This window comes from Aulonocara sp. 'chitande type north' Nkhata Bay, linkage group LG20 (genome assembly GCF_057382095.1).
Source record: "Aulonocara sp. 'chitande type north' Nkhata Bay isolate Kocher_YH1m ecotype deep benthic linkage group LG20, A_spYH_male_GT1.1, whole genome shotgun sequence".
NCBI classification, from domain to species: Eukaryota; Metazoa; Chordata; class Actinopteri; order Cichliformes; family Cichlidae; genus Aulonocara; species Aulonocara sp. 'chitande type north' Nkhata Bay.
In genome coordinates, this window is record NC_141363.1 from 34,209,042 (window position 1) to 34,221,066 (window position 12,025).

The 12,025-nt window shown below is 39.5% G+C and overlaps 1 protein-coding gene across 3 annotated transcripts in view; it reads left to right on the forward strand.

The window, feature by feature from the left end:
• The window catches only part of dlgap4a (discs, large (Drosophila) homolog-associated protein 4a), a 102,119-nt gene that overhangs the window by 70,925 nt on the left and 19,169 nt on the right, over positions 1 to 12,025 (forward strand). The window contains exons 2-6 of one of the 3 annotated variants that reach the window (XM_086276268.1): positions 4,153 to 5,442; positions 5,720 to 5,955; positions 6,327 to 6,404; positions 6,963 to 7,110; positions 8,515 to 8,734. In XM_086276268.1, coding sequence (XP_086132394.1) covers positions 4,222 to 5,442; positions 5,720 to 5,955; positions 6,327 to 6,404; positions 6,963 to 7,110; positions 8,515 to 8,734 — 1,903 coding nt within the window. In that variant the 5' untranslated portion in view covers positions 4,153 to 4,221. Of the gene's footprint in view, positions 1 to 4,152; positions 5,443 to 5,719; positions 5,956 to 6,326; positions 6,405 to 6,962; positions 7,111 to 8,487; positions 8,735 to 12,025 lie in introns of all 3 variants that reach the window. The other 2 variants (XM_086276267.1, XM_086276270.1) reach the window with 2 other exon arrangements.

The window sequence follows — 12,025 nt, forward strand, 5'->3', positions numbered from 1 at the left end:
CATAACTGAGTAGAATAGAATAGAATAGAATAGAATTCAACTTTATTGTCATTGCACATGCACAGGTACAGGGCAACGAAATGCAGTTTGCATCCATCCAGAAGTGCTTTAGTGATATAGATATATTACAATATATATTAGCAATAATATAGATATGTGAGTATATTACAGAAATGGGTCTATTATGGTATGTTATAATGTACACGGTATGAAGTATGTTGTGAATATTCTATAACTATAAGTATGTACAGGCTGTAGTGAGTACAAGCTATGTACAGGATATGAACAGGATATAAATATGAAAAACTATACAGAATATGAAATAAATAACTTTACAGAATCTGGGATATACAGCTATACAGAAATGGGAACTATGCAAGTTGTAAACAGTTGTAGGATTAAAGGTTATCGAATGTACAGAATGATTATTTACACAGAGCTATACAGTAGTGCAGTTAAGATAAGTGAGGGTGTAGATAGTTTCTACAGAGGCTATATAAAGTGCTAGTGGTTGTGAGTGGTGGTTCAGTCCATGTTATTATTGTGTTTGAGGGTATTTATTCTGTCCACACAATGTAAGGAAATTAGCAATTTTATTTCACTTTCAGTGTAGTGATTTGTTTTATCTTGATTTTTTTCTTTGTTTTGAGAAGTAGCCTAAGGTAAATAATATTACTGTACACTTGCCCATTCTTTTTCTTAAATGCTTATCTGGTTCAGTGTTGAGGGTGGGCTCGAGTGTATCCCAGCTGTAATAGCACAAGAAGCTGGGTACTGCCTGAGCTGGTTTAAAACATGCTTTTTACATAAAAGGAGCAAATTAAGTCTGAGAATCTGAATTTAAAACCAAATTTACTTTCTTGTTATATTCTAGTAAAGAAATCACAATATATCTGCTCAACAGCTCTAATGTGATTTTCCTCACAAGCTATTTACACATAAGATAATTATAAATGTTCATTTTATAATGAGCCAACATATATCCAGTGTATAAATCACTAGGGACAGCTTTTGTTTTATTAAGCATATTGTTCGTTTTAGTTTTACATTAAATCCATACATTTATCAAGTAACTTCATTTGCTTTTGAGCAAGATTCTTTAATAATATTCTGTGTTTTCATTCAAAACACTTTTTCTTTTCTCCTTTGGGATTTATTTTTAATTTCTCCCAGCTATTTGGGGTTAGTTGGACCTGATAAGTATAAAAACTGAATGTCATCTTTGAAAGGGAAGTAATTGTTTTTTAAACAAAAGCATGTCCTCATATGGATACAACAAGTTTATTTCACAGTGTAATACAATAAAGTTTAACAAAGTATGCCAAAATGTAATGTAATATGAGGCCTGGGGTTTCAGGACGATAACATGCAAGACTTACAGGTGTTTTTTCAAATACAGAAATACCGTACTATACACCTGACTCTAACTCTCATACATTCTGACAATTAAAGCCAATTATCACAAACAACACATTCTGTGTGTCACATCTCTTTTCGTATTATATATAATGACGGTTGTGGCCTTCCATAGTTCACTTCCAAAACCCTTATGGGACCAGGATACTCAAAGAACAGTAAGATCACTTACCACACTACCTAAGCAGACTACAGCTGTAGCTAGTATAACACTGACAGGTCACACCTTAGATACTGAATGACAACACAGTACCTGGAAATGCTAGTTAAAGACATTTCCGTCACCCTGTGACACCCAGTTCTCTGTTCAGCAAGTCACTGCTACATCCGTGTAGTGTGTGAGCATGTGAAACAGGTCAAATGTGCTATCTTCATTGCAGTCTAAGGATTCATTCACCTTGTAATTATGCAGTAGCCTTCTGGCCACCATCTCACAGACAGACAGACAGACAGATGCACTGAACCTGCGACAGAGTTACATGAACTGTGAACAGTATTTCTTTCTCATCTTCCCCTGTGATGCTCAACACTTGACAGGGTTTCGTTGGTGCGGTGGATGGGTAGGTGGGCGAATTAGCACGTTTCTGTGTGTGTCGGTGTGCCAGCGTGTGTAGGTGTGTGTCAGTTTGTCAGCAGTGGCACCTACAGGACGCGAACACGTGGGGCTACAGTCAGCTCAGGCGAATGAATTACAGCAGGCTGCGCCGTTGTAAAACGCTGGTGTATTTGTCAGCACACTGCTGCGCCCGTCCAGGAACACTGACTCAGATAAGTGGCTGCTCCCTCACTGTAAATTGTGTATGGGAGGTCGGAGAGATGTAAGAAGTGACAAACCAACACAGCAAAATGAAAATGTGTGCAGTTAACATTCTGCATTCAGCTCCCAGGCAAGATTTCATGCTTGCTGTGGGAGAGGGCTCTTACCATTGACTGATCGGTGAGTCACTCCACTCTGATACAGACAGCATCTGTTGGAGCGAATTTAATGCAACATGGATTTCTGCTTTGTGAATTATGAGTTTTCATAACCTTGATGCAATATTACTGTCTTTTCATAGTGAGCTTTGAGGATGAATAAACCTGTGATAGAAGACACACGTGACAGTCACACTCAAATATCTCTCTTTCCTTGATTTGCTCTCTATTGTGTGTCTGTTTTTCTGCTTATGGTCATCCTGCTGATGTGTTGCTGAGGCACTTTATGACAGAGATACATCTTATGCAATAGATGATGAAGTGCTGTGTTAAAATTATCGTTGTTGCACTGGAAACTGTGGTGTCTATTGTTGACGAGGAGGCTACATTAGATTTAGTGTTACCCCAAAAAGGCAGTAAAAAAGCAGCCATTAGCTACACATCAGAGCTGTCATCCCCTGTCAGTTTGCTGGTTATAGCTGTGACATGGGCATTAGAGTGAAGTTTTATTTTAGATTGCTCTCTGTTTTTATTTCCGCTTGTACCCAATATAGTTTCCTCTGAAGTGCAACCGCAAACTATTTGCTTTGTCTCAAAATTCTTCTTTTAGTGAGCTTTAGGGAAGATTTATTGTTCCCTTTAGTTAGAAAAGAAAGAATCACAATTCCTAGTACAGTAAGTAGATTTGAGAGGATGGCAAAGGACCAAAAATGATTTGTGGAAATGAGGGTTTATTTCCTGCTTTGGAGACAAATGGTGCTTCTTAAATATAAAGCTCATTTACATGTATGAGTCACAAAATCGTTCTCCTATGCACTGTCAGTGTAGTATTTCCTGGCTGTACATCATAATGATGTCTTATATTGGGCCCTTGGCTGTCTAGTTTCCTGCTTTGCTGAAACAATTCATACAGTAAGCTGAATAGCTTCTTCTATTCCCTGTGAATAATATGTGATTTACTGTCTTTTGTTTTTTCAATCTTGAGGCTCTATTGCACTTATGTATTCAGCGGCAGAATAATAGAGACAGTGATTGAAGGAAAACTGCTTCTAAAGTGTTCAGAGCGTTTAAATGGCAATAAATTTTCTATCGCGTAGTAGGATTGTTTTAATATTTCATACACATATACTTCGTTAAAGTTTGATATATTCAATTTGAAGTGTACTTTAAGAGCCAAATACAAAATGTGTGTGTAAATTTCCCCTCAAGCAACACACTGTTATGTAGGCACTTGCTACTGGTGCTCCACCTAGTGGTGTGTTGTTTTAATCAACTTACAGTATGCAGGAACTTACAGTGCTGTAGAGGACAGTAGATCTCCTTTCCACATTATTTTCATTGTTGTGTTTCTTCTGTGAAATGCACCACACATATATTTTTTTCAGTTACTCCTCTGATAATCCAAGGACACAGAGGGATTAACACTTCTAATTGTGCTCCAACTCTAATTTGGTCATTAGCTTTAAATATGGGAATGTAGAGTTACTTCTATGCTTTTATGAAGCTTAAAATTGTTCACAAATGGCTTGGTGGACTGTCAGCAATCCCTAGAATGGGAATGTACATTTTAAAAAGAAAATGAAACATTACTTTTAGAAAGGGCAGCTAAAAAAAGTTTAAAAAAGAAAAGAAAAGAAGAAAGAAAAGCTAGTCAGTCAATGGAAGTAACAAAAATATGGCACAAATGTGCCCTGAAGTCTTGACATGTTTGTATTTGCTCTTTTCATTAACAGACTGCATGTACTGAGTATCAGCATAGAGACTTGAATTTCTATTGTTTAATCGGATGTTTTCTCTGTGTTTCATTTTTCTGCATTGCAGAATGGGCCCAGCAGGTCAGTAGACCCGCGCTAATTGGAGACATGTTTTAAGGACAATACCTCAGCCACCATGAAAGGGTTAGGAGCCAACCGCAGTCGTCACCTGTCTGACTCGTGTGAACCAGCGGGCTGTTCCCAGAAGCCTCTGTGTCCTTTGACCTCTGACCCTCACAGCTCCTTTCTGTTGAGCCCTACTATAAACCACTATGGCACTCTGGACCCCCATCTCCACCAGTGCCCTCCCACCAGCCCCACCACCTTGACTCCTGACTGCTTGCTGCCTTTCAGCCAGATGTCCAACAGCAGCACTTTCCCTCGTCTGCATTTTACCTCTCAGACTGACCAGGTTGACTGCTCCCAGGCCTGTATGGCTACTGGTGGTGGAGTTGGGCAGGGGAGCAGGGCAGGGGCACTATCCACATCCTTGTCTATGGGTATGGGCTTGGGTCTGGGCCTGACTGGTGCCCCTATGATCACCAGTGGATCGGCCACTATCTCGTCTGCAGCAGCAGCAAAGATGAACCGGTTACCTTCCAGCCTACTGGATCAGCTAGAGAGGCACCTGCCCCTACAGCGTGATGGCTTCAGTACACTGCAGTTCCACAGAGGCCGTATGTCAAAGCAACGCAGTGAGAGCCCAGGACGCATACGCCACCTGATGCATTCTGTGCAAAAGCTGTTTGCCAAGTCTCAGTCCTTGGAAAACTCTGCAATCAAGGGTAGCTTAAATGGGCGCTCTGCAGGAGGAATGACTGGGACTACAGGAAGTGGTGAAGATAGTGGTAGACCAACCCGCAGGAGCAAAAGTAAAGACAGGGCTAAGACTGAAGGGCAAAAGCAGAGACCTAGACCTAGTACACTAGGCCTCTGGGGCTCAGATGATGCCCTGGACACTGACACTACCAAAGCTGGCACTATAGCTGTAGGTTACCGCAACCCACTGAGCATGATGACTCTTGGCAGAGCGGTGTCAGACAGCCAGGCCCCTCCAAGACATATTCCACAGGGCTATAATACAATTTCTGCACATACTCTCAAGACCTCCAAAAGCAGCAGTGACCTCAAGTTCCTGGCATGCCCAGCAACACAAGTAGGATCCAAGGAAGAGGAAGAAAGAACTAGGGGAAGCAAGGACGATACACTGGTGAAGAGGGGCTCTTGGTCCACTCTCACACTTACCCAGGCTAGGCAGGTGTTGCAGAAGGGCTCTGCTACAGTCAACAGGACCATGCTTAAATCAAAGTCATGCCACCAAGACTTGGCACAACAGTTCCTTCAGGTAGGAGGGCTTGTGAGTATTCATCTCCATCATCATTTTTTGGAAGTTTGCATGGATCTGTTTATAATTTCTCTGTGTATGTCTTGTTTTTTTAAATGTTTGAGCACCGGGAATCTTTATTGTCACATTTGCAGAGTTTCTCACAAGTCGTGACAATCATATCACCTTCTTTAAGCCATTGCTGCACATCCTCACAATCATATTGCGAAATACTAGGAAATGCCAGCAGGGATACTGTATTATCCTGTATTTTAAAGTTTTTCACAAAGCATTTGTTTGCATAATCCAGGTCCCCCTGGGCGACTGGGCAGGAACTTTGGGTCATGGAAAGACCAAAGGAACTGAGATCCCTTGTCGAAGGATGCGCAGTGGCAGTTATGTCAAAGCTATGGGAGACGTAGAGGACAGTGATGACTCAGAAGGAAGCCCCAAACCTTCGCCCAAATCTGCAGCTCGTCGCCTGAGCTACATGAAAGCCACCCAGCAGTCACTGAGTGAGCAGCAGCCGCCACCGACGCCACGCAAGTGAGTCCCACAGTGTAGTGAGTCAAAATATGACCTTGTTTATCATGCTCATTGTTTTGCCACTGTTGATTTTGTGCCCTTTTACATTACATCCATTAAAATATTATCAGGCATTGAAGGGGTATTTGCTATAGGGGTATTTTTCTCATGCCTCCAAAGGTAGTCAGCAGGTGGCAGCATCCTGTCATGAATAAATGTCAGTGTGTGCAAAAGTACTTGGTCAAAACAAGATCATAGAAGATATACATTGGAGATAAAGATGCAGTCTAAGGAAAGGGGACAAGAAACTACATACATTCCATTTTTATGTGCTGCAAAAGCAGTCGGTGAACTTGTTGCCATGTGTTTTACCTCTACATCCAAACGGACAGGCCTCGTTGCTACGCTCTCATGCGGGAGGATTATCTGTGGTCTCCTCTACAAAGTGCGTGCTCTATGCAGCATCTGAGGTCAGTGTAACCTAGAGGCAGGCAGTGTGGCCCTAACCACCCCAAGTGATCCTTCCACTGTTTTCCATCACTTTTTTTGCCTAACCCTGCCAGTAATTTTCCTCTCCACCCACAGTTCCATCTTTCACCTTGCAGGTACCCTGAGTGGCGTGTTAGTACTTTTACCCACTTTCTCAAGTCCTGATTTCATAATATGTAAACTTTCCATGAAAATCACTCCAGCACACCCTGTTGCTTATTGCACACACATTTTCACTAACACCAGGCGCCAACTCGGCAAGGCAGAACAGAGGAAAAAATTTTTAAAAATAAACTGAAATTCAAATCTCTCAAATTCTATTTAGCAGTTTTGCTCTTGTATTGTTATTTCCTCTGTACTGCTATTTAAGCACTAGTACACATCACTATCCACACATCTCAGTCGTGTTTAATTTGAAAAAACCCAGGGGAACATTTCCCTGGTTTAGGTTACTCCTGGATATCATCAATTAAACACAGCCCCTTACTTATTCCAGGCTCTGACTTCTGAGAGGCTGATTATTACGTTCACTTCCACAGCACCCTGCCGTCCCTGAAAGAGCTGTCCACTAATCGGAGCCTTGATAACTTAGACTGCCTGGTGAGTCCTTTAGAGGCCCCTCCACGCCACAGGAACAATGATTTCAGCCAATGCTCTGGCACACTGGGCAGAGGCTCGGGCACTCAGGTATGTCTATGATCTCTTTATTATTTATTGTTGTTATAATTGACAAAGATAATTTTAATCAGTCTGTTTGAATTGGGTCTTTTATTAATAAGTTCCCACAGAGAAGTAGTTTTATTTAAGTGAGCAGTGTACAAAATAATCGAAAAAACCCAACAATCGTCTTTTGAAAACAGTTAAAATATTAATTTAATGAAGGAAAGATTTAAAGCTGGATTTAATGCAACAATATTTAAAGCATACATACCTTCTAAAATTTCTAAAATTGCATAAATTTGATTGACTTCAAGAACCCGTGTATATAAAATAGACTGCCACAACCTTTACATTTTGAAGCTACTGTGAGAGAATATTTAAATGAATGTCTATAAGACTGCAGAGATGGTTTATGAATAAACCAGTCGGGAATAAACTTGACGAATCAAAATGATGCCTCAGAGTGTTTGCAGAATTTCAGAGTGGAAGATATGACTCAGTAAAAACCTGAGGGAGCTTGTTGTACATCTTCATCAGCAGGATTGGAGGTAAAAATACCTTTCATAGAGAAGGAATGGCATCACTATCTTTGGAAATGAAATGTTTAATATTAATGATAGAGAGACTCGATTTAGGCCAGAGGTAAAGTCAGTCGGACCTAAAGGATTTCTTGGTACTCATGCACAGCTTTTGGAATGAGCAGGCCTAATTTTTCTTGTTTATATGCCACCCACAACACTTTCGTATTTGGTCCTGAAATGCCAAATATAAAAATAACTGCTGATGCTTGTTTCTGCTTCTTTTTATGTCGCTTGATCAAACATTTCAGTTGCTGCCGGATGTCAATGCTTTTTCCCATCGTGCAGTGACAACACAAATCCATGCAACAATGAAAGCTATTTTAGGCAACTCAGACAATGCATTGTGATTTACTTTCATACTGACCCTGAGGCAAGCACAAAACGATTAACCTGGTTCTAGGTTTTAGGTGTGTTCAATTTTTATACCACTGAACACAGATGTTAAAAATGCCATATCTCTTTAAAGTATCCTACAGCTTTATTACTTAGTATAGACTTTTAGACTGCCCACACACTTCAAATTTCCACATTTTTATTTCCAACCCCATCACTCATCTCACAACCCCACAGATTTGTTTTGTTAGTCTTTGGATGACACCCAAGACCCAGTTTTAAAACCACTGCATAAAATACTTGAATGTATAAAGCAGTTTTAGGAAACTCCTCACACGACCACAGGGACATTTTTACCACATCTCTTTTGGCTTCATTTGCTGTTGATGCTTTGGTTTTACTTTAGTAAGATTTTTATATCTGAGCAGTTTTTCCATCATAAGCATAGGTCTGTTTAATGCATGTTTATCAGTCTGCCCTCTGCCCTTAGCGTGTGAGTCTGCACACGTTCTTTCAGGTATGCGGGCAGGGCTGTGGGCACTCTGTACCATACTGTGAGGGGGAATCGCAGGCTGTGGAGGCTCTGGATCTGCCTGCGCCTACATGCTTCCGGTCGCGCAGCCATAGCTACCTGCGGGCCATCCAAGCAGGCTGCTCCCAGGATGAAGATACAGCTTCTGTGGATTCAGAGTCACCACCACCCACCACTCCAGGCTATAGCTACAGCTCCAACACCAGTGAGTACCTGAGAGAAGAAGGTGGTCTTATATGATTGCAATAAGATTACAAAGATTTGAAATTACCTTCGAGTCATTCAATTCCTTTTGAATTCATTTATATAGCACCAATTCACAAAAACAGTGGCCTAAAGGTGCTTTACACTATAAGGAAAAGACCCTACAATATTAGAGAAAAAACCTCAACAATCAGACGATCCCCTGTGAGCAAGCAAACCAGCCTAAAGGAGGGGCAGTCATCTAGGGTCACTGGCTTGGGAGATGAGAAGAGAGAAAGAGCATAGAGAAGAAGAAAGACAAACTATGGGAGAGAGGACAAAGGTAAATGTATCAGGAGTATAAAAGAGGAGCGTAGAAGAAAGTGCATCATGGCAAGTATGAGCCTAAAGCAAGCATGGTTCAGGGTCAGATGATTTCTGCTGTATTTACTCCGCTTCATAATAGCAAAAATAAGTATTGTCTGGAAAATTGCCCCTTAAAGGAAGAGGCCACTTTCCTGAAATCCAACTTGTTTTACTGTTTTTGAAAAGTACACCGAGTAACAATTTCACTGTGTATATTTAGTGTATGCAAAAGACACCACATGCGCTGCTATTATAATAGTCTTGACAATACTGTACACCTTAACTATTATAGGTATAATTCAAATAAATAGTAGGTTACTTTCCATTGTTAAAAACGTAAAGTAAAAAGGTAGCACATGCAAAAAAATCCCAGCCATTTTGTAAAATTTATAATAATTTTTTGTGTGTATGTGTTACCTTTTTACCTATGGGGTTTAAGTGTTAACCCTTGTATGGTGTTCGGGTCTGTGAGACCCGTGTTCAGTTTTTTTCAAAAGAAAAATTAAACAATTAATTATTTTTTCACGTGTAAATGTGTTGTGTCTTTCCACTCACTCCACTTGATTATAACTGATTTATTTATAACATTTTATATAAAAGAAAAACGAGAAGCACATTAATTCATAAATGTGATCTAACAAAGGTAAAGGGAAAAAATTAACCATGTTTGCTGTTCATATGTCTTGTAATTGGGATGAAGTAAACATCTGTTGAGTAATTTAACATAAAATTGTTTGATAGTGTTAATTTGGAAAGCCAAAACTCTAGCGGGTCCACCAGACCCATGAACACTGGCTGAGTAACAAAAATACGAACACCACACAAGGGTTAAACTTAAATGACTGTGGTTTAGAAATACGGAAGGCAGATCCTTTTAAAGATCTATGTAGAGTATTCCTCTTGTTTTATTGCAATAGATAAACACATATCTACCAGAGTACGGGCTTTTGTTATTAAGGTACTTATGCTTTAACAATAAGAGTTTGCAGCATATTCAGTCTGCAGCTGGATATTGCAAGCTGCTCTCTTCTTTATCGCTGAGAAAATGGATGGAAGATGTACAGCACCTTTCACATAGTCATTATTAGATGGAAAACTAAACTCAAGAACATTTTGCTTGGCACATTTTTTCTGTATCTTTTTACATTTATGTGTAACATTATTGTTATGTTTTCAGGGAAAAGTGCGCAATAATGACTCCTCCAGGCTGACAGGGTGAAGGGTAGAGATGCTGTTTTAGAGAGATAGAGAGATTTGCAGCTAAGCAAAGAAAACTATCTATTTTTTCGCCTACAATTCAGTTCAAGCATTGTTGCAGTAAAGAAGAAAAAATCTGAACATTTCATAAAAACATCTACTGTGTCTATAGTAAATTCATGCGGTAAATCAAGCTTCACTTCTGTTTTTATGGTGCATGTGTGTATATATTTGTGTATTATTATTATTATTGAACAAATTGCCCTGTAGCTTAAAAGTGTCAGACTTGTGATGTGTGGTTAGTATTTTTCTTCTAAAGAGTTCTATATGACTTTGATGTTAAATCATAAATTCATACTTATGAGTATTTTTTTAAAATTTTTTAATTATAGTCCGAGATACTTTTAGAGGTACTTTTAGCTATTCACCACAAAGATCTGCATGTTTGATTTGGCAGTTTTACACCCTCCCTGATGCCACCCTCCGATTTATCTGGGCCAGCATGAGGGACACACAAGCCTCTGATCTCCTGAGGCTGGTTTTATTTCCCTTTGCGATCTCAAGACAGGGATCTTTCACATGTAAGGCAAATTTGTTAACTACTACAACATAGAGGCAGGTGGATTTTTCTTAGGTCAATAGTGAATCAAAGTTTTAGGGACTAAAATTTCTGATTATTAATGTTTTAAATTTTTATCTGATTTGACTTTTGCTTCTGTACATATGCGAATGGGAAAAAGCTGGACTCTATATGGACTCAATGTATTTTAAAAAATAGTTAACAAGCTAATGTAAGAACAGAACTTGACTCTGTATCACCACTGCTCAGCTGTCTACTCTGCTACATGTACTGCAGAGAGATCTAATCTTAAATAATGAAGATCTTGAATAATGACGCTGGAGCTATTCTGCTGAACAAACTATGTGACTTTTTTTTTTCTAAATGACCACAAACATCTTTTTTTCTTCTTCTTTATGTTCTGTAAAGAAAAGGTTTTCATCTCAGCAGTGTCAGGACAAGGTATTTGCCCCATTTCTTATTTCTTATTTTTTTATATACTTGTTCCACTGGAAGTTTCCAATCATCAAGCAAAATGTAATATTAGACAACGATAACCTGAGAAAATATAAAATGCAATATTTAAATTATGATTTCATTTGTTAAGGCAAAAGAGCTATCCAAACCTACCTGGTCCTATGTGAAAAAGTTATTGCCCGTCTTGTTAAGTCATTAATTAACTGTGATTAACCACATTTTTTGAGCTAACATCAATTTCATTACCTATACCAAGGCCTGATTACTGGCAGACCTGTTGAACCAAGACACCACTTATATAAAACCTGTATGACAAAGTGAAGTATCTTATAAGACCTTAAAAACTACACACCATTCCACAGTTATTATTATTACAGTATAAAGAAACTCAGGAACAGACGAGAAACAAAGTCATTGACATCCCTCAGACTAGAAAGGGTTACAATGGTATTGCCATTTCTAAGGGTTTGGGACTCCAGTCAAACACAGTGAGAGCCATCATCCACAATCGGAGCAAGCTTGGAATAATGGTGAACCTTCCCAGGAGTGGCCAGCCTACCAAAATTACTCCAAGAGCACATCGGCAACTCATCCAGGCCACAAAAGAACCCAGAACGTCAATTAAGGAACTGCAGGCCTCACTTGTCCCACTTACGTTCAGAGTTCATGATTCAACAATAAGAAAGAGACTGGGCAAAAATGGTATCCATCAGA